The following is a 27,801-nucleotide window of genomic DNA, read 5'->3' on the forward strand; positions in this document are numbered from 1 at the left end:
CCCACACATTATACCCTCTCTAGTTGTTGATATGCACTGCAAACTCTCCAAAGCTAATTCCTTGGACGTGTAAACTTACATGGCAATAAACCGGAGTCTGATTGATTTAGCATGGATCGTGGAAGAATGCCAACTAAATTAAAACAAACATTATTTCGGTGTATAGGCCAATGCTTTTCCCCCAAAAGGATATTCGTAAATACTTCCCAATCATAAGACAATCTGGTGATATAAAACTAAACGTACAAGAGTCATGGTGGATAGGCGGAATAAAAGAAAAAAACGTTTTAGGACTCCCCCTATAAAAAGACACATTGACCCCACGTCATCGAAATGTGGTGGGTCCGATACTAATTTCTTTACCTTCCCTCGTTCTTAACAGGTCTCCGAGACCGTCAAAGTTTCAAAGCTCATTATACTTTCACATCGAAGGAGACTTGCACACCTGACAGATCATCATTCAGTCATTATGACCGGCAGCGGTGTGAACTTGAAGCAATTATCTGATGGATCAATTAAGCAGCGCAAAGAGCTGGAGGAACGGGGTAACTGGGGAAGTAAAACTGAGTTTATTTTAACGGTAATGGGAGCAATAATCGGACCTGGGAACGTGTGGAGGTTTCCATACTTGTGTTACAAAAACGGCGGGGGTGAGTGTGAAAAGTTGTAAGTTGGTCGACAATACGCGCACGCAATTTCACTAACATTCAATTGCGAAAAACGGAGAAATAGTGAAGCCGTCAAAGGAAGGTTATGTCGACCTAATGATGGCTGGACCCATTTGTAAATGTCATCTTGCTTTGCAGGTGTATTCTTTATACCATATATTTTGTTTTTGGTGACCTGCGGGATACCTTTGTTCTTTTTGGAGACTGCGCTGGGCCAGTACACCAGCCAGGGAGGAATCACGTGTTGGAGGCAGATATGTCCGCTATTCGAGGGTAACTACTAAAATTATTTTTTTAACTTATGTATTTGGTCATTACTTTACAGTCAACGCTACTGAAACGATACTGATCTTATCATTTGGTGATGCGTGAAAGAGAATGGAACGTTCTTGTGGATTGTTAGTAAGGATATGCAAGTGTTTTACTTTGGGGACAGAACTTGTTTAGTTCAGTTTTGTGGTCAACTAAATATTGTCCTACTGAGCATTCAAGAACATGTGTTCACGATCTCTGTTCTCTCCAGGTATGGGCTACGCCAGTCATCTGATCATAGCGTTCAGCGCCACTTCTTACGTTATCATCATGGCATGGGCTTTTTTCTACCTGTTCTCCTCTTTCAGCTCTGAGCTGCCATGGGCTAGCTGTGGAAACAGCTGGAACACAGGCAAGACACTTGTTAATAGGAGTTGGGTTGTTTTGTTGAGCTACTTTATCCTGTCAGCCACACAACAGATACATTGTCATGACAGAGGCATTTTGGTTCTGTTAGGTAGGGCCTAAATGACAGTGGCTCAAATAAGTTAGCAAAATCAGATGTATGAATTAAAGTTGTTGCTCAGGTCATTCTGGTTAGTCAAGTACATCAGTTGTTGTGTACGTGTTTACGTTGTTGTGGCAAATTAACTTGTCAGAGTCATGCATGGACTTCAGCAAAATGAATCCCAGCAGCAACTTGAGTGTGTCCAGGCTGAATGCAACACTGCCTGTGATGGAGTTTTGGCAGTAAGTAACCAGCCCACTTAAAGTAGTGAACCAAACAGGATCTCCGCACCCTAACTCAACTCTCGTTTACGCCCTTCCCATGTCTCTCCACAAATCCGTGGGTACTTTTGCACAGGCGCAGAGTCCTAAAGATCTCGAGTGGCATCGAGGAGGTGGGCAGTATCAGGTGGGAGTTGGCCCTCTGCCTTCTACTCACCTGGGTCATCTGCTATTTCTGTGTCTGGAAAGGAATCAAATCCACTGGAAAAGTAAGAAATTGTCCACATGCAGAAACGATGTGCAACTGTAAAAGTGCAAATGAATGATATTCCTGCTTGATGTCTGTTCATCAAGCTGGCTCATCTAGTCCTGTCGTGCCCAGAAGCCAGGGCACCAGTTCCAGTAGATAACACCTCGTTTCTCCCCCACACAGGCTGCTTACTTCACAGCCACCTTCCCCTACGTCATGCTGCTCGTTCTGCTGGTGCGCGGAGTCACTCTGCCGGGAGCAATCGACGGGATCGTCTTTTATCTCTATCCCGACTTTGCACGTCTCTCTGACCCTCAGGTAGGGCCGCGGGCACGTCTCAATCACCGGTCCTACCAGAAAAATGAAGTGGAAAGTAGAGGATCCAGATTTGGTTTGAGCTAATCTGTCATCGTGGTGGTTGTAGTAGCGTTGAAAGGACTTTAACGGCACAGGCATTAGAGTAGAACACAAAATGAAACCTAGATTTGTTTTCAATCGTTTTCATCGGAAAAGTTGACAAAGTAATGTTATGTGCACACGTTATAGCATGGACAGTACTGGACATTATCACTGCATATTTTTCCAGAAGGTGGTTGTGTACCTCTTCATGGTGCAAACTGGTCTGTTTGGTGTTTCAGGTGTGGATGGATGCAGGCACACAGATTTTTTACTCCTATGCCATCAGTCTGGGTTTTCTCACCTCTCTGGGCAGCTACAACCACTATAACAATGACTGCTACAAGTGAGTCCACAGACCAAAAGAAACCGTTTGGGCACTCACTGAGGGTCTAAAAGATAAGGGGTGTAAGACGCAAAAGTCTAAAGTCACCATTTTGTTCTTCCAGAGATTGTTTTTACTTGTGCCTGTTGAACAGTGGCACCAGTATCATCTCTGGATTCGCCATTTTCTCTGTTCTGGGCTTCATGACTTATGAGCAGGGGGTAGACATCGCTGAGGTGGCAGAGTCGGGTGAGTTTCAGCACCCACCCTACAACCATTTGTAATTCCAGTTTTATTTTGCTCATCAGTAATTGCACAGTCTGACTTGAGCTTCAAAGACCTGTCTGTTACTGTGGGCTTCGAAAATGGAACTGAATTGACCATGGCATGCAGCTTTTTGCAGAGACTGAAACTTGTTAAACCGTGCATTTAGCATGTGCGTTAGATTAGATGGGTACAAAACTCCAACTAGTGGGATGACATGTTCTTGTAGTGAGCATGTGCAGGTCCCTCCCCTTTCTGCTGGCTGACACTACATGCTGATTTGTATGGCGTAAATACGGCACATTCAACCCCATTGGAAAAAGTGTGTTGTGTCTAATGATATTCAGGAACGGAACAGTCAAATCATCTAGACCTTCCACATGGTACACAGAGCTTTTATATATGCCTTCAGCCTATTTCTCCATTTCCCCCCCCCCCTAAACGGACAAATTGTAAGTTACTGAACTCTGTACGTGCGTGTGTGCACAGGTCCCGGGCTACCATTGTTTTATTTAGCTTATATTTATGCCTTCAGCCTATTTTTCCATTCCTCCCCCATCTGACAAATTGTAAGTTACTGAAGTCTGTGTGTGCGCGTGTGTGGACAGGTCCCGGCTAGCATTGTTTTATTTAGCTTTTATTAATGCCTTCAGCCTATTTTTCCATTTCTCCCCCCCCCCCCCCCTCCCCCACAAACTGACAGATTGTAAGTTACTGAACTCAACATGTGTGTGTGCACAGGTCCCGGGCTAGCATTTATCGTGTACCCCCGTGCTGTGGCCATGATGCCTGTGCCCCAGATATGGTCCGTGTGTTTCTTCATCATGATCATTCTTCTGGGTTTGGACAGCCAGGTATCTAACACTCTGCATTCCCCCCCCCCCGTGGCCTAGTAAACACAGTTCCAGAAAAGACCCCATCCTAGTGCTAAGCGTTTCCAACCCCTCTCTCGGTGTAGTTTGTGGGTCTGGAGTGTCTGATGACGTCGGTGGTGGACCTGTTCCCCGGCACGCTGCGGCGGGGCTTCCGGAGGGAGCTGCTGCTGCTGCTCATCTGCTCCGTGTGCTGCGTCCTGGGCCTCAGCCTGGTCACGGAGGTAGGGAACCACACGCGCACACGACTGGCTGGGTCATCGTCTGATTTCACACCATACTGTCCTGGGGAGTATTTGATTCATGTGAACTCGAGGGCAGACCTTGACTCACTGCTGGCTGTTTTTAACGCCGCTGGACGGTTTCGCGAGGGTAGACGGGAGACGACAGAATGTCTTGTGAGAGACTGTTTTGGTTTGTCGTTGACCGCAGGGGGGCATGTACCTGCTTCAGTTGGTGGATCATCATGTGTGCAGTGGGCCCACGCTGCTCCTGCTCTCCATCTGCCAGTCTGTCAGCATCGCCTGGGTCTACGGTCAGCAACCCCCTCGGAAAGCGTAAATAGAATGATGAAATCACGGGACTTTGAATACCGGATGTGAACTGGGTCCTTCTTCCACTGATGTTGTACTGTAGGCGCTGACCGTTTCTATGGCAACATCGGCGACATGATTGGCTACAAGCCCTTGCCTTTGATGAAGTACTGTTGGCTGTACGTCACTCCTACAGTGTGTGTTGTGAGTGTCCTTTCATTGTCATTTCTGTTCTTCCTCACCTTTTTGATCCCTGACTAATGTCCACAATAACGGGCTTATTCCCCCTCTGAACGAGGTCACACACACATATGAATAGTCAGTTATCCCAATGGGCTAGGTACATTTTCCCTCAGTCCATTATGTCTTTAGATAAAATTGCCAGCTAAGTTAATTCACTATCACATCCATAAGTGCCTGTAGAGACTTGCGTTATCAACAGTGCATACTGTAAACATGATCAGCCCTTTTTCCTCGCTTGATTTAAAACTTCCCATTCCCAGCTCTTCAGTTGTACAACCGGAGAAACGGCAGCTAGTCTAGATTTTGATGTTTACCTCAACTGTCAAGTTTATCCATGTGTACAATGATGTGTCTGTTTTCACTTGCACGACACAGGGCACCTTCATATTCTCCGTAGTCAAACATTCCCCACTCAAGTTCAGCAACACGTACATCTACCCTGTGTGGGCCAACATCATTGGCTGGTTCCTGGCCACCATCTCCCTCTCCCTCATCCCCCTCTGGATGGTCTACAAGATGGCCAAAGGCAAAGGGACTCTTCGGCAGGTAAGCAGCAACTTTTGTCAAGATGTCATTGTCTGGAGTCAACTGGCTGTGGTGACTTGGCTGTGTCACTGGGTGTCCATAGTACATGTTTCCTGGAAATGCTACTACTTGGACACACTCTTGGTTAGATTTCCAAAATAGGCAATGTCACAGGGTTTTACACATGAACTGCACCTAAACCTTCAAGGCAGACAAGGAATGGACAATACCCACTCAGTGCTCTTAATGAATGTTTTCTATACATACCACATGTATACGTTCTATAAATGTGCATGATTTTGTCACCGGGTGTCCAAATAACTTTGGTTTTAATTTTTTTAGCGTTTCCTGCTCCTCTGTCGCCCCGTGAACGACCTGTCGCTCAAGTCTGACCTACCTCTGTTGGGGGCTAGCAGTTTGAGCACCCCTGTGGAGCTGTCGTCCCCCTGTCCACATCAGTGAGACAGCCCTGTACTTATTCAGGCGGCAGAGACGCTCAGGGAAGAGGTATCCATGTTTGGCTCTGAAGCGATCAACACCGTACATCCCTGACCCTGACGTCACAATTCTTTGTTTTTAATTATTTCTTTAGTGCCAGTATACCTTTTTTGGAGGAGTGTTGAACATGGCAAAGAATGTAAGATTACCTTAGACACTCTAAATGCAGCCTTACATTTTTGCAGGGAGAGGAGGCCCCCCCCCCTCCTCTCCCCGCAAAGGGGGGGGGGGGGGGTTTGAGACATGTTAGGTACACTGTGGGACTGTATGGTAAGAAACCTTATCAAAATGGAAACTATTTACAATAGTCACTCAAAACGTTTGGTGGTCATGGTTCATAGATACAATATCAGTGAGTGTTATTTTATAGCCTTGTAAAAACTGTTCACAGTACTCGCTGTGTGAGATGGAAATGTGCCTCTAGAGCAAGGGTCTCCAAACCCCTGTGAGGCCGGGTCGGTATGTAACAGAAAATTACACAGGCCGGAGTGACTACCATTATAAACTAATCTAACATAATAAAAACATTTAAAATCATAAAATCTCCACAATAATACTAATACTATACACATATACGTGTATATGTATATGGATGTGTATAGTATTAGTATTATTGTGGAGATTTTATGATTTTAAATGTATTTATTATGTTAGATTAGTTTATAATGGTAGTAGTTCAGTATTTTGGGGACCCCTGCTCTAAGGACTGGGTTAGTTGGTACATTTCTACGAAAGAAAAATGTGTTTTGAGGAGCGGGCTGCTCTTGCGCTGTATGAAATCTTTTTTACACTTCTGACTTTGTGATTCCTACACAGTCCCATTCCTAATGATGTCTCTCACAGTTGGAAATGTCAGTCTGAATTGTTAATGCCCTTGTCACGCCTCTCGGTTCGTCGAATCGCCTTTTGTCTTGGAGGTTGAGCAAGCAGAGCTGGATTGAAAAACCACGGGGAACATCCTGGCTCTCAGTCCCTCTTGGTCATGGGACACCTCCTTCTAAACTCCTGCCCCGAAGATCAGATGCATTTATTGGCAACTGGAATGAGGTTGTACAAGAGTTAGGTGCTTGTGGTCAAAATGCAAATTTCCTCTTCATACTGTACATGTACTTGGTTGCATCAGCTTCAACTTTTTAATCTTGATAAACTATTTCTACTACTTTTGTCAATACTTGTGCATACTACCAGCTGTATGTTTCACCTTTCATGAAATGTTTTTGATGGGTTCATATAAAATATTTAGTAAAAAAAAAAAAAAAAACTAGTAAAAATGAACACCTTTTAATGTGTTCCAAACCCTAAACTGATGGACCTGCAAAAGTGCTATTCTGAGTTCATTACTACAGCAGTGTGACTGATCTAGGAGGTTGAGATGGACTTGACAGGTTTGAGTATTAGCAAAACATCCAATTACTTATCGCCCTAAATGACTTGGCCCCTATGGTTGTGTACCCAGTAACATGTTCTTGGACACAAAAACGAAATGCTCTGAATTGGCAACAAGTGTCCTATCAAACTCACGCCTTTATTGCCTACATAGACTGGACAGCCTGCATGTTCTGGGATCCACAACTATGATGTAGAAGGTTAAACCAAAGTACAGCAGCCCATTGGAAGGAAGACAAAAACACCCAGTATTTGATCCCAATTAGCTCCGACAGCACTACCACAACTCTATCACACCAAACGGCGTCATTAGGATTGACATCTGAAATGTTTTCCTTATAATTTAAGTGCCGGGTGATCTATGTGCGACATTAGTCAACATGGCGACTGAGCCAAGATAACACTGATGTTCCTGCTGAGGTACCTTCAGCAGTTGAAGAGCGGCTCCGCCTACTTCTACATCACTCATCTATGAGACAGAGACACACATGTGTTCTTCACAACAGTAATCCCAAACATGGACAGCTTAAAGAGGGAAATTCATTTAGGGAGTGATTCATTTACATCTTTCATTAGATTAAAATTATTGCAATTCTGTGGCCTCTCAAATCTGAAGCATTGGTTTCCTGTGGAAAGCCATGACATGATTTAAGGTTAAAATAATCTGCACAGTATCCTATTTTCTCATACCTTGTAGTCACAGTGAAGTTCATACTGTCTACCAATCCCCTAGTTAGAAACCTGAAAATCTATCTGGTTTTATTTTTATGACATTTTGCACCAAGTGGAAAGTGGATTCCTCATCCGCAGAATGTTGTAAACAACAAACAGGTCATGAGAAACAGTAGCTTATCCCAACATCCCCAAAAAATGCAGAATCCAATTCAGTCCATTTTCTCAATTCTTGCTATGCAAGCACAACCATTCCTTACCGTCTCGGGTAATGATATTACTACAGACATACACGTAGACTACACATTAGCACCTGTAGCATTGCATTGCAACTTGCTGTCTGCATGTCCATTCTGCTGACGTCAGCCATCCTCTGGGTGAGCTGGGAGATGACAGGGTGGTCATCCCCACCCAGCCAAACACTGGAAAACAAAACATGAGGAAAACAGGGGGAGAGACACTAGCACTGAGGAGAATAACATTCACGTCTCTCAATATAAACACCTCTTCTTATGAGTTATACTGTACATTCCAAATCTGATTATATTTCTAAGAAGCCATAAATACCTAAATAAATAAGAATGTTGAACAAAAGAATGCATCCATCTCAAATCATACCTCATACCACATTAGACACAAGCCAATCAATGAATCAGCTTGAACGCATTCATGTTTCTGAAGAACCAATCGCTTTCACAAAAGTCACTATTGAAACAAAAGAAACAAAAGCCACTATTGTGCAACATAGGAAAGCCTGTCACTGTAAATCTTGGTGAGCTGCTATGGTAGAACTGAATTCTTGCAGGGTACCATTGCCTCTTTGGAAAACATCTTTAAAAAGACAGGTTTCACATCAAATCTGTCAGGGATCTCATATTGGCCAACTCCGTCATGGAGATATGGTTCAGCAACATTGATTTTATTTGCATTGAACCCAGTTAAGGAACATTATGATCATGTGTGTATATGTAAGAATAACAAACCTTTTGGCTACAAGTTCAGTGGGCTGAGAGTCAGAGACTTTGTTTGAAACATGTGCTCTTGCGAGCTTGGGCAAAACAAAACAAAAACAGAATTATGACCATGCAGAGAACAAGAAGTATCATTTGATGAAAAAATGATTATTTTTTGGGGGGTCTATGCATGTTTGACACTTTTGCTGGTATACTTTTGATCTGGGCAGGTTTTTAATGATCTCCATCTCCCTCTCAGTTAGGAAGTTGTGTGATCTAACAGTGACAGGCTGGTCCCATTTCTCTTCAATCGGGCCGTACATCAGCCGTGGGTTGCCTCGTCCGGTACTTTGACGACACCAGTTTCCCGTGTGTCTCTCTGGGCTCTGAGGAGGACAGACAGTAGTTCTGACCAGCGTTTTGAAGCAGGATAGTCATCTCTATCTCGTTTTACAAAAGATGAATAATTTGTTCTTTCAGAAGACAACATTCTATGGTCCAGCCAGGTTGGACTAGCGCCCTGCTTCCGGTCATGAATGACCTACTATTCTGGTGGCCGGCCGTCTGCAGGGAGACTTGTAGGAGGTTGGGTCAGCTTGCGTGAGAAGCTCTGAGATGGCCGGTGGGGACTTGGTCTCCCTGTCTCTCAGCAGGATGCTGTCACCGAGGCCTCAGTAGTGCTGCAGCTGAAATGCAACCTGCAGGTCACCAGGCTCTGCAGAAGAGGAGGGGAGAGCCACACTCAGATCCACAGTAAAGGTTTGAACCCAGATTCCACTGTACTAGATTTTGAGGTTGTATGTCAAATAAATGTGTTGAAATGTAAGCTCCTGTGACTAGCTTGTAGCTGGAGGAAAAGGAGATAGGTCAACAGGTGGTGAAGGACGTAAAGGGAATGTTTATCCAGATGGCTGAAGTATATTGAGGTACTGTTTACCCTGTAGGGCAGGTGACTCTTGGGGATGGGCATTTTCTGAAGCCCTCCATCTAAGACTTTGACCTAATAGGGGTAATTTACATGTAGTCATTTAGCAGACACTCTTATCCAGAGTGACTTAGAGTAAGAACAGGGATTTCATTCTTCCCGAGGCAAGTAAGGTGAAGTGCCTTGCCCAAGGACAGAACGTCATCAATCGAACCAACAACTCCCTAACCACTCAACCATCGGAACCCCTCGGGTAGGTTGACAAAAGAGGGACATTTGAAGACACAAACTCTGGGAGATTCATGTGTTTTGGGAAATGTGCTAATGAGAAGCAGCTGTTAGACCTTTTCCTGATCAGACATGCATTTTGGAGAAGAATGTAACCAATGACTATATTGATTGATGGTTGTTCCACTAACCAGGATGACCAGGTGCTGTAAGACTATTGAGAAACAATTTTAGAGTCGGCATCACTGGGCTGATTGACACTTGTGTCCTCCAGCAGATTCCTTTTTGGTATTGAATAATTTGTTTTTATACAGCGTCTTGACTATTTGAGCATACAGTGTCTTTAGAATTCTCCCATTACACCACCCACAACATTTTGATTGACATTATTTTGGATATCTGGAGTGATGCTTGGAACTGCTTTAAACAATGTAGAATAGTGAAATGGTTTTGTCATTTAGACAAGCAACATGGTCCACACCTGTCTTTTTTCCCACAATGCCTTGAGGAAACCCTGTATACGTCCTGCAGTCTGACCAGGCTCAGAGCGACGCCGTCCAAATCCTTTTGCCTGGGGAGCCTCTGGGAGAAACTGGAGAGAGCGGCCAAGAGTTCTAAAGAAAAAGGACAGCACAGCCGTTAAAACAGTAGGGGAGACGGAGAGTAATGTCCACCACATTGTCCAATAACAGACCTGAACATCGCCAGCTGAACTACAAGTGAGTTATGTCTCATGGGTACCGTTTATCCTCCATCCTGATGTACAGAAAGACAAAGTGCAAGTACATAAGTTGCATGTGCACATGCCATTTGCCTTTGATCATTTTCGATGAAAAATGATCCCTCAAAAGTTACTTACCCAAACTAAGACACCATAACATTGTGCAAAGGGAACACTTATCCATTTGTTGTTTCAAAACTATAGGGACATGACATGTTCACCCGGGGGTGGTAATCTCCTGGACTTTCTGTGACTGTTCCTGTTGTGTTCCTATGTTTAACTGGCAATATAGATCGTTGTCTACATCATATATCTGGTGGTCCAGGGGAATGTGATTAATGGACAATATCCAGGAACTGAACTTCAGATCGGACACCCCCCCCGTCTCTCGCTTCCTTTGTCCCAGAGGGAAGAACATTCGCATCTAGAGCTGTACCCCGGAGTGCGCTCGATATTGTATTTATTCTTCTGCATTACAGATAATATTAATGCAGTGTTACTTGATCGGGTCACCCCTCCACCCCCTGACCAAAACTTCACACGAGGCCAAAGTCAAGATGTTTGTTCGTTCTTCTGTCTGTAAGGTTTAGGAGTTTCTCACAGCGTTTGCTTTAAGTCACACAAGGTCTTGGCCACGTGCCTACCATGTGAAGAACAAGCACGTGCAGCTTTCGACCAGTGGCGAAAATCAGTTATCAACTTTGGGGGGGACAATTATATGACATTTTCTCACAAGAAATTTCTGAGGGGGACACCAAAATGATTGCTGTAACACAGCCTACATTGTAATATGTTAAATGTATATTGAGGAACCATAATTAATACTCCTGGATCATTTATAGTTAGGAACTGAAAGGTTGTCTCAACTTGTTTAAATGTAGTTATAAGTAGTGTTTATTAACAGTCAAGTATGAATGCAGGTGCACAGTATTTACAACCAGCAATACCAAGAAAGGCCAGTATATACTGTACTCTGTGTACAGTTATGTAATTACGATGGGCGTGGTGCAGTCTCCTCTAAAAGAATCTCAATTGAACCATCATAAAGTCAGGGAAACATTGCGAAACCATTTCTCTTGAAGTGGCTGATATGGTTCTGTGCCACCACTGAGGTGACGAGACAGTAAGTACCACTGTTTCCTGCTGGCAAAAAGGTTGACCCCCGGTCCTGCCATGGCTGTGACACTGTCATCTGAAGTCTCTCCTTGGCTCTTTCCCCTTTACCACCCTCACTGACTCACAGTGTCTCCTAGAAAAGACATAAGGTGTTTGCCATCCTCCTAACTACCAGTACCCAATACTACACAATTAATCACAACAACAATACCATTGCCTCAAACTAATCGTGGTTCAGTCACCAGTTAGAGAGTGGGGGTATCCATGGCATTATGTCCCTATTTTACAAGTGTAAAGAAGAGAACCTGTTGTGTTGCCAAACAAGAGACTCAACAAACTTCCCCGAGACCCCCTGTCTCTGCAAATCAATTCCTGCCTACCTGCAGCTATATTGTCTGTTTGTCATCTGGTGCCTCCTCTGCCTAATGGCATCATTATGAAACATTCAATTAGCACAGTTCACATCATTTTTATAAACATTTTATCAACTAGTCTTTGAGATTAGGCCACTAGGGTTCTTTCTTTGCGTTTTGGTGTCCTGAAATGCTCTGATGTCCGTCTTTATTTTTTCTGCTATTTTTTTTACCATGCTGGCCGCACACACAATGTGCAGGTTATTTACAGTAGGAGATGGATGGGCTTCTATCATTTCTTACCATTCTTCTAGAATAGGCTTCGATCTACCGGGTAGCTAGACAGTTAGGAAAGGTGAAACGGATTGCATTGACAAGGATTGACAGCTGTATGAGTTCACCCTTTACACAACGCAAACTGCAAACATATTAATATAATTCATGTTTTGGTTTTATATAGGCTGGCTTCGCAGAATAGCTGAATTTGCAGAGCTAGTGAGCCCTAATTCCGTTTAAGTGGCATTTGCCATCATCTTTGCTATCGCCAGTTTACTCCAGATCGGCACACAGGTGTTTCAAAGTCCCTAGACGATTTAGCTTTTACAATGAGACCATTTAAGATAATAATGAAAATGGTGGAATATAGTAGTTCTGTTCAGGATCGCTAACCATGGCAAATGTATTTCGAAGAACTACAATATCCGTGCTGATCTTGGATTGAATTGACGATAGCAAAGTTTCCATCTTTTGATGACGCCAAATGGAATACTATTGTAATATTATTAATGATATCGAAATTACATAGTTAAGTTTACAGTGATTTATTGGGGGGGACAAATCATATTCTTCCCAGGATTGGGGGGGGTCGTGTCCCCCCCCGGGATTTCCGCCCATGCTTTCGACGTCATCATCCACCTCTGTCTGAGACGCTCCACCAGCTTGTAAGGCAGTGGAAGGGTAACTGACGTGGTTCTCAAGGGTTTCTGGGAAGTCTTCGGGAGAGCCCCCACATATCTGCAGAACACAGATGGAGTAGGCCATGCAATCAGTGCAGTTGGATATTCAGTCAACTTTCATGACAAACCAGTAGGAATAGCTAATTTCCTGAACAACTTCACCATAAATCTGGTTATACACTATTCTCTTGAGATACAGAACTACACATAGCATCCGACTATGTAATTCCTAGGTGTCATCCAGCAAATGTCAAAACAACTCCTTTCGAAAAATACTGGAACAATAACCTCAAAGTTGAAAAGGGGGGGGGGGGGTGGTTACCACGGAAACCAACGGCCGGGGGAATTCATCGTCCACGGCAACTGTTTGAGAATCTCCCCAAAAGGCGTCCTAATGGACCAACCACATTAGTGATAGAAGTCTGTCCAGATTCTGAGACTGGGCTCACAAATAACTCGAATTTGATCTGGTTACATCGGAGTTAATAGGACATTTTTGGTACGTCTAGCCAACTTGCCTCATTTGAAGCACAGAAAAAAACATGCATGTAAAAAAGATCATACTTAAAGCGGAACACTTTGAAACACTGAGAGGCCGGGTTGGACAGTGTAAAACAGCTGTACCTTGTTATGTTCTACATTTCAGGACACGGTTTGTCTGCTGGGATGAAATCAGATGCTCCGAGCGAAGCTCTGCTCCAGCTCCATGAGTTCCATGAGGTTGTCTTCCAAGACCAGTGCACACAAACACACACACACACAGTTTAACACCAAATGCAATGGCAACACCTCATACATACCATTTCTCATAGGCCCAACGCACATACATTACTAGATTAGTAATAGTTCCAAGAACATGTTGACATCCATATTTTTTTTTTTATGAAACTTGATTCCCGTCACATTTGGAGTCACAGAATATTACCTGTAGAGGTATAGAATTCTCCAGAAGACACACACAAGCTGCTCAGTGCCAATACAATTCCAGTTAAAACTGCTGGTCTTCCTAGCTTGGCTAAATCACTTATTGGTCAGCAATAAAAACCCTTGTGAGTTTAAAACATATTTTGACCAAATGTTTATATTCAAACAAATGATTTCTAAATATTCTGCTTGCAAAGAACCAAATCCACAGGACAAGCAGTGTTCGTAAATGTTGTAGACCTGAAAAAGTCACAGACTAAGAAGTACCATACCCAATCAATGTACATGCTCACCTGTGCAGTGCTCACCCATAACCCAACTGACTAATCCTAATTTGCTCTTGCAACAGAGGATAATGCCAGGGCTCTCAAGTTTTATCAAAAATTTGGAGTGAGATTACCATACCTCAACATTTGGGTGGCACATTGTCAGGCATTAACTCTGTATAACTAGCTATCAACTCAACAGAAGACTTAACTCTGTATGCCTGCGCCTCGTCCATTTATTGTATATAGCGGGACAAGTTAACTATTACTTGTCAGCGTGAGAAATACAAGGTGTTGTGTGAGAGTGTGTAAACTTGTTGAAATGCGTGAAACTTGAGAGCCCTGAAATGTCATGCCTTTTAATCATCTTTTAACGGCAGGGTGTGTGACCTGTCACAATGAGACAAGAATGTGAGTTCATTTTGAAAGTGCAAAATGACTCATCTATCCTCGTGGTAATGGTCCTTGTAGCTCATACGCATTTTATTTATTTGTTGAAAACATTCCTGGATGTAAGGAGAGTGGGTGTCCCAGTGGAATGCACTGACCCATTTGTCTCATACTACGTTATTCTCGTCGGGGGTCAGAAGGGTAACGAATGAGTCTGGACATCTGGAGTAGGAGAGACCCTCACTCAGTCCAGAGAAGTAGACATGCATGACACTTCCAAATCGACATTGCAGCAAGCGTTCCAAATTGTCTTCGCTCTTAGACACGAGACAGATCACAGGCACTTGAAAGGAAAACCTCGAAAGCCTTCTGTAAGCAGACTCAATTACAGAGAAATTATTTTTGAAATATTTTTGAATGAAGGTTAACTCTATGACATGGTCCATTTGTTTGTGTATGGAAAACCCCAGTCTTTTATAATTAAACATGATGATGAAATGATCTAACAGAACATGTGTTTTAGGCCAGCAGTCTTCAACCCTGGTCCTCAGGGCCCACTGTCTTGCAGACCTGATAACAACCATTCATTTGAATAAGATGTGTTGGAGCAGACTCATTGCCAGAATTGCAGGCAAAACACAAGACTGAAGTAAGGGGAACAAACTGTTTAAATGCGCCGAATGAGTCAACAAGCGGGCAAGGAGACTGATTTTGTGAAATGGGGTGCAGGTGTGTGCGAGGGAGAGCTCTTAGTACTCTGGTGACAGTTGTGTGATTGTTGGAGTAAGAAACACACTCTTAATAAAACACACTGTTTAATGCTCATTCTTCTCAATGTTCCAAAACAGTGTAATAATTTAAAAGTCTATAAATAAATGAGAATGAACAGATGACATTTCTTAATTATGTTTTTTTTTGTCAGTATTTACTTATGCAAAGGTCACTTACATCAAAAGACACAATTTCCAAAACACAAATTATTATAAAAACAAACATTTGAGCCCTTTAAGGTCCTACACATACATTCGCCAAACAGTCTATACATTTTCAGAGTTATACAAAGAAAAGGCATGTCTCAGCTCACTATCCAAGACCTGAGTGTGTCTGTGTGTGTGCGTGTGTGCGTGTGTGTATGTATGCGTTTTCGGAGAGTTTAGATCGCAGCCTAAGGCACTGCAAGTGGTGTGTGATTCTAGAAGGCAAGAACAGCCTCAGTCCACTTCTGTCAGGCCGCAGGGTCTTCTGAACTCCTGGCCTCTCTCATGGATCCACTTGTTGGACACTAGCAGCACAGGGACCAAACAAGTTACATTGTTGTTGTAGAATTATTAGTATAATAGTAGGAGGAGTAATAATGATAATAATAGTAGCAGTAGCATACTACTAGTAGTAGTATTATTTGGGCCTACGCCCCTAGAGGAGGACCCTGGGTCTTGCTTTGAGCAAACCTCTGGCTACATTCCATGCTGTTGTTGTAGTACTATAGGATTTCCAGCTTGTCCATACCATGACAAGAATTATGATGATGTCAATGCCACTTAGCAAGGCCCCTAGGTTCAGTTTTATAGCCACAGTGGTCCGTTGGGTTGACCAGGCTCACTTTAATACCTGACAGTATGTGGTTTTTAAGACAGGCATGAAATAAGATACAACACAGTCAATCCCAGCCAGTCTGAACATACATTACTGACCATGCAGGAGAAATCTGCTTCCACTACAGTGAAATGGGCTTCACTTGAATAACCAAACTCACCCCATTTACTTCCTACTAGTACAGGACAGGCAGCATGTCTGGTCCTGTAGTCTCCCTCCCCACTCCTGAAGAGGTTGTACCAGAAGACTGCAGTTCCCTGTGGAAATACACACACACACACACATAATGCTTCATGTAAAATGAATCTGTACTTAGATGACGTTCACAACTGTTGTGCAGCTTTATCGAAAATGCTTTGGGCCTATTCATGATGTAGAGATGAAGTGCAGCTACAGTAGACCTGTCTGGTACTGTAGCCCACCAGAGGGATACCAGCAGAGGGACTCTTCCATTCAGAGGGACCATGCCAGGGCCAGGGTCAGGGCCGGGGGGGGGGGGTGGGGTGGGATTTCCTTACCTTTCTAGGCCAGATGACTGCTCCAAAGTCTGGGAAGACCGTGGCTCCTCCAGCCTCAACATCAGTCATCTGACAGAGGGGGGAAAAAACGTCAGCCAAACCATCCTCCAGGACATGGGCTGAAAGGAATGCAGCACGCTGTATGGAACAATTGCTACATAAAATGACTAGATGATGCTATTTTAACTTGTGTCTTCAGCTCAATTCTATTTGCATAAGCAGTTTCTATGTCAACTGAATCTTTAAACAGTGGTCGCTCAGGAGGCTAAATCATAGAATATACAGTGAGCAACCATTCAGTGAGATAGCCAGATACTACTGGGAAAACATCTATATATCTATACAACCATAAACAAAAACAGAAGCAGTTGACTATCTTAACACTTTACAGATTGTAATACATAAGTACCAGAGCTATTGCATACCATGCCAAGCACGTATTCTACTTTACATTTCCACTTAAGTTTGATTTTATTAAGAAGTACCATTCACTGATAGAGACGCATTCAACCCTCTCTTTATTACTGCAGAACGTCATGCGTATTAGTGTGCCTCCAGAGCTAAGAAACGACAGCAAAGTACAGTATACTGGGGTATACTGGGGTGGGCCTTCAGTACAAAACTCTCAACAATATGCACTGAAATTGACTGACTCATGGCACGGGTTTCACAGCCTTCCTAAGCATGGTCTCTTAACTTGCCGAGTCGTGGAACTGGCAGGCCCTCCAGTCAGGTTAGTGCCTGTGGGGCTGGGCTGGGTGAAACGTACAGTCGTGTCAATCAATCCAAGTCCTCTATTGAAACAGAGCTTACACAGTCGCCGGGTTAGCTACGATGCAGGAGGAACGTCAAACGAGGAAGGTGGTCGAGTCAGCAGCTTCTCCCAGCAACCCCACCACCTGGGCACGCATACTTACGTAATTCAAAAAAGTGGCCACGCGATTTCCAGTGCCTAATGTTTTGAAAGCATCGGGCTCATCTCTCTACGGAGATAAAATTTGAGATAAAACACAGCATGAAGGCGCGGTCTCGTGGCACACGCGCACACGTACTTACGTAGTTGAGGAATGTAGCAAGTCTATTTCCATCGACCTGGAGGTTGCTGTCAAAAGGACGCTGCAACAGATGTTTGTAACGTTTAACCCAGACTGACAAGACTTGGTCCAGGATTCCAGCCAGACGGCCACAAAAGACACTCAAAACTGGTAATAATTAAAATATGAACCTGGTCAGGATGATGATAGAATAACAGGAGGACAAATGATAATCAAACGTGATCAACTTTAAAGGATAACTGTACATTTGGAATTGAGTTCTAAGGAACTAGATGATTCCACAGTTTCTCATGTTGCCCCCTGATAGCCCCATGGTGGTGGGACATGCAACTGTAATTTTCATTTTCATTAAAGGGATGTCAAGTTGGAGTCATATAGTCGACCATAAACACCTTGCCTGCAACAGTGTTACTGTGTTATTCTACTCAAGTCAACAATAACCTCCTGCTGCAATCCTCCGCTGTGAATGAGGGGCCTCTCGACACACACACACACACACACACATCCTCCCTCTTGAACGTGACACGAGGAAGTCATTCATCAATCATCAGAACGAACATGGACCATGTGGAAGCCGTTCATTGACACTGCTGTCAGAGTGCTTACCCTGGAGAAGTCAAAGTGGGGCTCATACTGGCCTCCGACCCCGTAGTTAGCGACCTGCACAGTGGCACAGAAGAAGAGGGCGGGGTTAGTGGATGGTCACACAACCTGCTCATGCAAAGCACTCCAACACAGTTGCTATGTCCATGCGATATCTGGACAAAATCTCAACTTTCTGGACACTGGCCATTCTTTAGATGCTATGTCTGGACAAAATGTCAGCCTTCTGGATACTGGCCATAATTTGATACTATATCTGGACAAAATGTCAGCCTTCTGGATACTGGCCATAATTTGATACTTTATCTGGACAAAATGTCAGCCGTCTGGATACTGGCCATAATTTGATACTTTATCTGGACAAAATGTCAGCCTTCTGGACACTGGCCATAGCTGTAACATACAGTATAGACAAATAACTAAATGTATTGAATTTGTTAGGTCTGTCCTCTCAGTGTAGTATTATTAGCCAATACTATTGCATAGTATAGACAGTATATATCATAGGGAAGAGTGGAACACGACCTGAAGCAGCTCTGCAGTCTGTACTGTCAGACCTGTGATGTCCTGTATCCTCTGGTTGACACGCTCAATGACAGGGTCCTCCTCCCCCTCCAGCCACGCACTGCAGGACGGTCACGCAAAACACTCAGTGGGACTCCCTGCACTCCGGCACCTCCACATGACAGCAGCAGATATACCCGGCTGGACCACAGGGGGGCCCCAGAGCACTGTTCACCAGCAGGACTCACCTCTTTGATACTCGGTAGTTGGCTGTGGTCAGGACGCCTGTTTTGGGGTCTCGAACTGTGGCTCTGGCAAGCTTCAAGTGTTTACACAGATGAACAGTAAATCAGACACTGTGTGCAGGCCTGAGATAATCACATGATGTGGTTCAGACATCGACAACACACACGTCTAAATGTACAGGCTGCGGTGTGAGGAATGCTCAGATGGCTAACACTGTTATGACTATTTTTGGAGGGTATAGGTGATATAATGATAGAGACAAGCTCTCGCTATCACTTCAAATCAAATGAGATTTGTACAGCCCTATCTATGTGCAACATTGAGAGCATCACAGATGCCCACAGATGTAAAACCTATAATAGGGAAAGACTGAACCTATAACAACTTAAAGCCCTCACCCATTTCCAGATGGAGCATGTGTGACAGGTAAAGTGATTGTTTTCCTGCAGGTCTGCAGACCTCTAGTGCCCTGCCTCTAGTGCCCTGCCTCTAGTGCCCTGCCTCTAGTGCCCTGCCTCTAGTGCCCTGCCTCTAGTGCCCTGCCTCTAGTGCCCTGCCTCTAGTGCCCTGTCTCTAGTGCTCTGCCTCTCACCCTGGGCTTGGCCAGCTCCTTGATCTTCTCGATCTCCAGGTCTGACAGGGCGTTCAGGTAGCGTACGATGTGGGGGCTGTCCCACTCGTCCTCCTCCAGCATCGGCTTCAGTAGCAGACGGGGGTTCCGGTTGCCGTCGTGGTAACGGCAGAATAGGCGGCTCTGCCTCGCGGTGGTCTGGACCAGGAAGAGGGAGGAGTCAATAATCGACATGTATGACCACAGTGACGAGACGGAATTCGGGGCGAGTGTTTTTGGGGGGTTAGCGTGTGGTATGGTCTCTCTCTCTCTCACCATCTTGACTCCCTCGCCCCTGCACAGGGCCTCGTAGGTCTCCCTTTCGGGCAGGTAGTCCTTGGGCCGGGCGTAGGTGCCCAACTGGATGGGCTTCTCAGAGACGGGCGGCTGGGACTCCTGGTTCTGCTCCAACAGCTGCTTGGCGAGCAGACGCTCAAAGTAGCGCAGGTTCCCTCCTGCCCTCTGGTGGTCGGAGTCTGTAACGGCACCATGAAACAGCCCGTTACCCCGCCTGACTCTGGAGAGGGTCGGGAAGAATGAGGAGATGCCACACAAATGATACGGTTCTTTCTAGAGACATCGGTGTCGAGAGGAAAATAAATCCACCTGACTAAAAGCTTTGACCGCTGGAGCTATGGCCGCCATGTCAGTCGGGTTACGGTCAGGGTTGTGGAGGAAGACCGCTAGCACTGGAAGACTGAGAGAGCAACACCACCTTGTGGTCTTTAAAGAAAATGACCATGAATTAGAAGCTCCCAAGGCTGGGGAGGTGTCCACAACAGGGTCGGTGCCAGTCATTGGTGAGTGGTCTCCTTCAGTAGAACGATAGGAATCTCAACAACAAACAAACACCATAGGCCAACTCCCGGGTCAGGCATTTCCTTATAAATCCCTTCACAGCTTTTGCCATTTTCCACTGAATCCATCGGAACTACCCCGAGAACTCGTTCCAGTAAGGAGCTATGGGATATCCCTGAATCAATGACAACACCAAAAATCCTATTTGCCGCGTAGGTATTTGACACAGCTCCTAGGCTGTCAAAACAACTAGGTCCGTTTCACTTCACAGTCCAACACCAGTCACCACAAGACCATGATTACAGCCTCCACCAAAGACCGCGTCCTCCGTGAAGGCCCGAGTCTGAAATAGCACTAGGAACCGTGACCACTGTCAGGCTACGCCCTGCTAAAAGAGGAAGCTGACGAGAAAGAGAGATAGAGACAGAGAGAGAAAGAGAGAGGGTGAGGGTTGAGAGAAGGGGGGGGGCGCGGGAGGGGCGGGGAGAGACGACAAACTGAATAAAGGTCAAGCGAGAAAAAAAATAACCCGCCGGGGCACCCGTTACCGATGGCGACGAGTCGGCGCGTGAGCTCGATGGCGCGGGGCAGGTCGTTCATCTGGTAGACCGAGTAGCTCAGGTAGTCCAGCACGTCGGCCTTGGTCACCACGGCGTCCTCGCCGGCGTCCATCTGCCGCAGGGCCTGCTGCATCCACAGCACGGCGTGGTAGTAGTCCGCCTCGTTGTACGCCGTCTTCCCCATGTCGTAGCAGTCGTCCACCGTTAGCAGGGCGTTGGAGTGCATCCCTGAGGGGGGGGGGGGGGGGGGGGGGGGGACACACACACAGACGGACAAAACGCCACACACTTGAGAGAAATACACCAGGTCACGTTCGCCACGAACGGTTGGCATTTGTCAACTGTCGCCATCCGCCTGGCAGGTCGAGGGTTAGAATTCTGTTTAAGAAGCGGATGTTTGGGTGGAGGGAGATGGTTAAAGCTGATACGTGTGCTGCCTGGCTGAGAGGAGTCTTGGGCAGGTTGAGACATCACACTGTGAGTTCACACGTCACGAGGCTGAAGCCTGCATGGCAGCTGTTGTTAGATTCGAAATACAACTCAAATCCATGAACAAACACACTCAGGTCTAAGGAGACACCTTAAACACTCTGGCGTGCGCACACACATACAGACATATTATCCAGGACCATTCCTTTTTTACCTGGCAGCTTGCCTTTGGAGAAGCTTTCCGAGTCAAGTTTGTATGTGTCCTGGAGGCGCATCAGGGCCTTGGCAGCCCCTTTCTCATCCTCCTCATCTGGGAAGAACTGCCTGTGCACGGACATGTTGGAGATGAACCCTGGAGAGGGATCCGAGGAAGATAACGAGACAGGAGAGGCAGGGAGGGAGAGAGAGAGAGAGAGAGAGAGTGTAGTGAGGGAACACAGCTGTAAGGAGTGCTAGCAGGGAGGCTCACGGCACCAATGACTAACTTGAACACACGTCTGGAACTTTCCTCCCACTTTCCTTTCACACGTCTGATAGCAGCACACACATACCAAAATATGGCCAAAGTAAACAGAAACCAACAGCTGCATGACAGCCTGTGTTCTCTCCGAGCAGATGCGTGGGCGGTGCTTGGAATACACCCACACCCACACACACACACTCCCTTCCATCCTTCCTCCTACCATCTGAGGGGTCCTGCAGAACCAGGCTCTCTAGCTGGGCCCACTCGGTGTTGAGTCTCTTCATCAGCTTGTAGGCGTTGACCGGGTGGGCCAGGTAGCCTTCAGGGTCAGAGGTCGAGGCCCGGGTCAGTGCCTCCAGCTTGTTGGCCCAGCTACACCAGAGACAGACAGACAGGTAGGCAGGGAATTAGCATCACAGCAGAGGGGAGTTTGTAGATATAGGCCCAGTCCAGCTACAAGACAATTGTGATTCCCTCTAACTTGTATTTCAACCACACAGGGGCTATATTAGCAATTATCAAATGATCCCTTCATTTGTCATCTGCTCTATTCAGGCATTGCCGGTAAAAGGTTAAGCCTACAGTCAGACAAGCCTAGGTTTGCGTGTCTGGTTTGAATCTCTTCCGTTATCAATAACACACAAACACGCAGTGGTAACACACAGTACCCCTTGACAGCCGCTAATTTGGCCTCCTCCGCTTTGATGTACTCCTTCAGGGATTGGACCAGCTCCTTCTCCGTGAAGATCAGGTCTGTCATTTGACCTGAGAAAGATTTTCAACCGTCAGAACGTCATCCAGTTTAACAAGGAAAAGTTGAATCACTCATTAAAGATGTTTAAACCTTTATCCCCCACAACAAAAAACACCCCGGGTTTTTACTAGGTGCTTGACCTCTGCGTCAAGTGATTATCTGTGATATGCGTCATCAATACAGATGCAGTCGTCGTGTTTATAAAGCTGTTTATGAAAAAGGCTGTTTCAGATGATGAGATGTCTCCTTCCCCTAGTGTTTTAGATTGTTTATTATCACACATGCCACCATGCTGTGATTTTTTACTACCTAGGAGTCTTTAGGGGGCAGGGACTTAAAGGCTGCAGCGTGCAGAAATCCCTCAGCAACCCAGGACTGGGGTGAACTCTGTGGTTGCCAAGCAGAGTGACGAAGCAGCTTTACGCCACATTAAATGTTGCAGCGTAGCACATTGTGGAGCCAAATTGAACATAAATTGCCAGAATGCCACCCATCACTTCAGCCTGACAGGATGCAAGTAGCTTTTGCAGTTGCAGTTCTTGTGCAACTAAAGAGTAAAACATGCTCAATATCCCGGGTAGGAGGCATGGTAAAACAGAGGGTGAAATATGACGAAAACAACAACAATTTACTTACTTGTGAGGGTTGACTGAAAGTGTACCATCTTTACAAAACGTATGGGAAGCTTTGCAGTCTTTCACCTCTAGATACTGTTGTACAAGCCCATGGTGGAGATAAGACCAGCCCAGGGGACATAAGGAGGCCTGGGGCCTACCTGTTATAAGGCAGCAGTGTCCTGTAGTGCCTACCTATAGAGGTGAAGATCTCCGCTTGAACGCCCCAACAACAGGAGCAGACCAGAGCCCAGGTTAGGAAGGGTAGGCACTTCATCATTGTGATACTGAACATGCAAAGGCGGGGGGAAAAATACATATGTCGATCAATACAATCCTTGGAATTGGAATAGTGTTCACTCATGTCAATCACCACTTCTATTGCCTGGAGAGCACAGTGCCGCTCATGGGAGTTCATGTCAGTTCTACTGTGGTGGCAACAGGGCCACTGGCAAATGCAATTTTCTCTTATGATAAATAGTCAAAACATGGCCATCAATATCCACATAGAGGAATATATTTACTGGTTCTCTGGAAGGCCAAGCCGGTTCTTTTTCTGTCAGTACATTAGCTGGTGGTCTAACAATATGCTATATTCATAGTTTCCAGAAGGCTCCGGGTCATTAGTGGCAGACAGGGAGGCTGGGAGACTCCTGCTCTGTCTACCATCTGAGCTTGACTTCTGCCAACCTGGGGGCCAGAAACCATGACTCCTGTAGCCAGGACCAGGATGGAATAGAACATGGCTTTCCCAACTACCAAGAAAGCTGAAGAGGAGCTCAAAGATGGGGGAGGTCTGAAAATGACCTCCCCCATCTGAAAAAAAAGAGAAATGACTAAATGTCAAATATCCATCAGAAAGTATCTCGTCTACCTTACACACGGGTCACTCCAACCAAGACCTCATGCCCCTCGTGGAACATGAGCCAGAGTTTAGGGATTTAGGGGTCAGGGGGTCAAAGGGTAGCTCAGGTTGAAGTTACTAGTAGTCAGCCAAGACCAGGGTGAGGGAGACAGGTGTTTGGGGGACAGTTGGCATTATCTTCTCTAAGGTTGGGAGACGACATGTGTTCTTACACTTCTGCTGACTTTTCAAGAACTGTGTCAAGCTCCCGCTAGCACAGGACTACAACTATGTCAATACAACTAGTACTCCAGCACTTGAGACGGTTAAAAGATGCATTCCAAATCACACTAAATGTAATTCAAGTAATTCAAAATAACCCAATACACCTCTGGTTTAGAGGCATACCACACAACGCATTACTGAGTTGTGCGTGTGTGAGAGGTGTGGAGGGAATACAGGGTTGTGTGCGTGTGTGAGTGTGTGTGTGTGTGTGTGTGAGGTGTGTCTGTGTGAGGTGTGGAGGGAATACAGAGGTGTGTGTGGAACTGTAATTCCCCTTAGTCTCTATAATCTAGCGGTTCATTTGGGGATCACCACCACAGCCCTCTGAAATACAGAAAGGGATATCTGAACGTTTAGGTATTGTCTGAAACGCTAAATGTAATTACCTGAACAAACACTTGGGACTGTGCTATCTACATTACACAGAACTCTGGGTAATCTCTAGTGAGGTGTTCTTGATCCAGCTAGTCTTCTTTCCAGAAGAAGATATCCATCTGGAACACTATGTGACTGGACAGGAAAGAAATGCTGTTTTAGAGATGCCAGAGGACCACGGCTGTTTCCTAAAATCACAGTTGCTGGGGAAATTGCTAATTTGGCTTAAGCACTGATACATGTAGGCTACTCCAAAAATACATGTATTGACAGTAGAGCTCTGTCTTGAATTGTATTGACCAACACACTGTTAAACTAGCGAGAGAATGCTGGCTCAATGTGGCATAGAGAGGAGTTGTGAATTCAACGCCCACGTCCTTCAGCCTTCCTAGCCTGTCTCCCCTGCCCTCATCCTAGCATGTTCGCCCACACTACTCTACAATACTGCATGGTATGGTACCAGACGAATGTTTGCTGAAAGTGTTTATTTTGGCGAGCCAGTGGGAGCCTTTTTGACTGTGAAAACAGGAAAGGTTTGCTCAGCAGCAGCGGCCCTAATGCTGTCCGTCTGAGGCATGTTCTCCAGATGGAGCCCAGCTCAAAGAAGATGAGCTGGCCTGAACAAGGGCTGTCCGGAGCCCTGTAACATGCACACACACAGGGTCCACATTCAGACTCGATGGTCTGTCTTGGGACTGGATATAAGAGCTATCATGCAGCCCAAGGATGTTTAGTCGATTTCTCAACAGCCAATATTGTTTTGCTATTCCATCAAGCATGTGTCAGATGGCTGAGCGGTTAGGGAATCGGACTAGTAGTCTGAAGGTTGCCAGATCGATTCCCAGCCATGCAAAATGACATTGTGTCCTAGGGCAAGGCACTTCACCCTCCTTGCCTCGGGGGCAATGTCCCTGTACTTACTGTAAGTCGCTCTGGATAAGGGCGTCTGCTAAATGGCTAAATGTAAATGTATCATTCTTAACCCAGATGTTGTGGCACGTGCTGATTTTCTCGACTAAACTAACTGGAAACTTGACAGCGTCAGTAAGTCAGTGAGTGACCTCGGGTTAATCAGTAAGGATGGACCGTACAAAAGTGTACAAAAACAGACACACAAAGATTGACTACCCTAAGCCATACAACAGGCTGAGACAACTCCTGCCTCCGAGTTCACCTTGTGGTAACTGAGAGTTAACTCCCTCCTCCCTACCTCACAGAAAAGCAAACTATCCGAAAATATCCGAAAAATGAAATGTGTTCCAATTTCATTGTGGAAGAGGTTTTCCACGTCAAAAGGCTATTCATTGCCTTCTTAATGTCTTCTTAACAATTATTGAAACTCTAAAGGACCAGTGTGACTCAGGCTCTGAGCTGGTCTGGTTCTTGGCCCCCAAGGTCAGCATTTTTCGAATGTTTTGAAGGGTTAGTCAGCTGACTGAACACTGTACTGTACAGTAAGAAGCTGGCCTTAGTCGAGAGCAGAGAACTTGATCTGAACCACCAAAACCTACAGCAGGTAGATTCATGTCTCTATTGGTAAAACATGCCAGGGGACAATCATTCTATTCATGACGTACTGAAACAGAACTGGATATACATGGTGTAATTTCGACTGTAGCTTTTGTGAGATAGAACCCAATGTTAAGTCTCCTAAGGCTGGAGAACTTTACTGTCTAACAGCCTCCAGCATCCTCCTTTCAACAGCCTGGAGAGTTGTCCTCTGTTTAGGCATTCCACTGGATGTGTTTAAACTGCCTGACTGACTCTAGCAATCAATTATCTGAGGAGCGGCAGGCACTTATAACACAAACTGAGATTATCATACACAAACACTTTTACACACACACACACACACACACCCACACCCACACACACGCGCGCGCGTTGTGTTATGACGTGACATGTATCCTTAACACTACTGGAAAGTTTGGGATAAATAAAGTTTTTTAAATATGACATGTATCTAGTGTATTGAGTCTGTATAAAAAGCAAAAACTGTTCAAATGCATCTGTTCACTCCGGAATACCCTATCAAGAGGGAAGAATGTAACAGTGAGGGGAGTTGTGGGGGAAGAGACAACCTCTAGGTGGTTAATGTCTCAAACTCCCCTTTCTTTAAAAACATAGTGGATCAGAAAAGGGCATACTAAATTATAAAAATTTAAAAAAATCTATAGTCAACTGACTTACCAATATGGCTATTGTATTTTTATATACAACAATAACAGTTGTGTGACTGTATGGTCTGAAGTGGTGCATATTCCAAAACAGAATTGTAGACTACAGGCCCACGTGAGGTCTTTGGTAGGTACACTATCCAGCTTGCCGAAAAATCTGGAAAATACATCTGGAGGACTACTACAATATCCCACGACTGACGTCAGCCAAGACGTTTCTAGAAATCCCGACAAATTGGATGAGTTGGTCCTATCACTAAAGAATCGTATCGTAGTATCGTAAAATAACTAGTATAAACTGTCGGGTCACTTAAAGCAAAACATGTACAAATTATTATTGTCAATTCAAAAATATTTAAATAAAAAACCAGATCAAAAGTTACTTTGGCATGGTATCTTTCCCTTTCTTATGGGGTTACACTGTGAAAGTATACCAGTATGTTACCAGCTGGGAACTTCACACTTGAAAAGCTCTACAGCTTGCTTAATTGTTATAAATAAAATAACTGGTAATGTCATGCAACGTTCAAACAAATTACCACCCCAAAATATAGTTTATAGTAGTTGTTATTGACAACCATCCTAACATGTTTCGCCAACGGGCACATGCAGCGCCTTTCATAGCCTACATTTGTGCTTATGTAAGCCCTGTTTACGCAAACTTATCAATGCATGCTTACCTTTTCCCTTAATACGATGTGCTTCACCATTAACGGAATGTGAAGATATGTTCAAGGCACCCCGGGGTTACTGAAAATGTAAGGATTTTTTTTCGCTGCCACGTACAGAACCTCCTCTCATGTCTGGCAGGAAGACACATCCTCCTATTAAATGCGCACCAACATTCCCGTTTGTAAAGCATCTCCGATGTTGTGATGACAGCCAGGAGACAATAAAATATTGCCCAGTTACAGCATACCTTTGTAAA

At 45.0% G+C, this 27,801-nt stretch overlaps 2 protein-coding genes across 6 annotated transcripts; one reads left to right on the forward strand and one right to left on the reverse strand.

Moving 5' to 3' along the window:
• Nucleotides 1–348: 348 nt before the first annotated feature.
• Nucleotides 349–6,714, forward strand: LOC146288292 (sodium- and chloride-dependent GABA transporter 2-like). Its single transcript, XM_084697730.1, has 15 exons — nt 349–650; nt 807–941; nt 1,192–1,332; nt 1,580–1,670; nt 1,786–1,918; nt 2,083–2,217; nt 2,538–2,641; nt 2,745–2,869; nt 3,626–3,738; nt 3,843–3,980; nt 4,189–4,291; nt 4,393–4,493; nt 4,908–5,078; nt 5,400–5,564; nt 6,473–6,714. Exons 1-14 carry the CDS (start codon nt 470–472, stop codon nt 5,517–5,519), a joined length of 1,791 nt encoding a protein of 596 aa, XP_084553856.1. The 5' UTR covers nt 349–469; the 3' UTR covers nt 5,520–5,564; nt 6,473–6,714.
• An 8,529-nt stretch (nt 6,715–15,243) lies between these two features.
• On the reverse strand, nt 15,244–27,692 carry LOC146288293 (prolyl 4-hydroxylase subunit alpha-2-like). Of its 5 annotated transcripts, XM_084698530.1 has the most exons (17): nt 27,554–27,675; nt 24,708–24,831; nt 23,388–23,479; nt 22,493–22,589; nt 22,045–22,196; nt 21,576–21,713; nt 20,921–21,160; nt 19,851–20,050; nt 19,557–19,733; nt 18,967–19,037; nt 18,740–18,839; nt 18,218–18,271; nt 17,613–17,672; nt 17,474–17,539; nt 16,557–16,625; nt 16,199–16,295; nt 15,244–15,727 (listed from the first exon to the last, which is right to left on the reverse strand). In XM_084698530.1, the coding sequence occupies exons 3-17, from the start codon at nt 23,470–23,472 to the stop codon at nt 15,657–15,659; spliced, it is 1,677 nt and encodes a 558-aa protein (XP_084554656.1). In that variant the 5' UTR covers nt 23,473–23,479; nt 24,708–24,831; nt 27,554–27,675; the 3' UTR covers nt 15,244–15,656. The 5 variants fall into 5 exon arrangements, with proteins under 5 accessions (XP_084554656.1, XP_084554655.1, XP_084554658.1 ...); XM_084698529.1 differs by lacking the exon at nt 24,708–24,831 and having other exon boundaries at nt 27,554–27,692; XM_084698532.1 differs by lacking the exons at nt 17,613–17,672; nt 24,708–24,831 and having other exon boundaries at nt 27,554–27,692.
• Between the last annotated feature and the right edge of the window lie 109 nt (nt 27,693–27,801).

This window comes from Hypomesus nipponensis, chromosome 5 (genome assembly GCF_054491055.1).
Source record: "Hypomesus nipponensis isolate SF chromosome 5, ASM5449105v1, whole genome shotgun sequence".
Lineage (NCBI taxonomy): Eukaryota > Metazoa > Chordata > Actinopteri > Osmeriformes > Osmeridae > Hypomesus > Hypomesus nipponensis.

What these genes read in the sequence shown, in the direction of transcription:
- LOC146288292 (XM_084697730.1), top strand. Translation starts at nt 470, where the DNA reads ATGACCGGCAGCGGTGTGAACTTGAAGCAATTATCTGATGGATCAATT. An exon ending in TGGAAACAGCTGGAACACAG is followed by an intron (nt 1,333 to 1,579) that starts GCAAGACACTTG and finishes TTAACTTGTCAG; the next exon opens with AGTCATGCATGGACTTCAGC. An exon ending in GCAAAGGGACTCTTCGGCAG is followed by an intron (nt 5,079 to 5,399) that starts GTAAGCAGCAAC and finishes TAATTTTTTTAG; the next exon opens with CGTTTCCTGCTCCTCTGTCG.
- LOC146288293 (XM_084698529.1), bottom strand. Translation starts at nt 23,472, where the DNA reads ATGATGAAGTGCCTACCCTTCCTAACCTGGGCTCTGGTCTGCTCCTGT. An exon ending in TTGCTACATTCCTCAACTAC is followed by an intron (nt 17,540 to 17,612) that starts GTAAGTACGTGT and finishes TTATCTCCGTAG; the next exon opens with AGAGATGAGCCCGATGCTTT. An exon ending in TGGCCACTTTTTTGAATTAC is followed by an intron (nt 16,626 to 17,473) that starts GTAAGTATGCGT and finishes CCCCTCTGTCAG; the next exon opens with ATGACTGATGTTGAGGCTGG.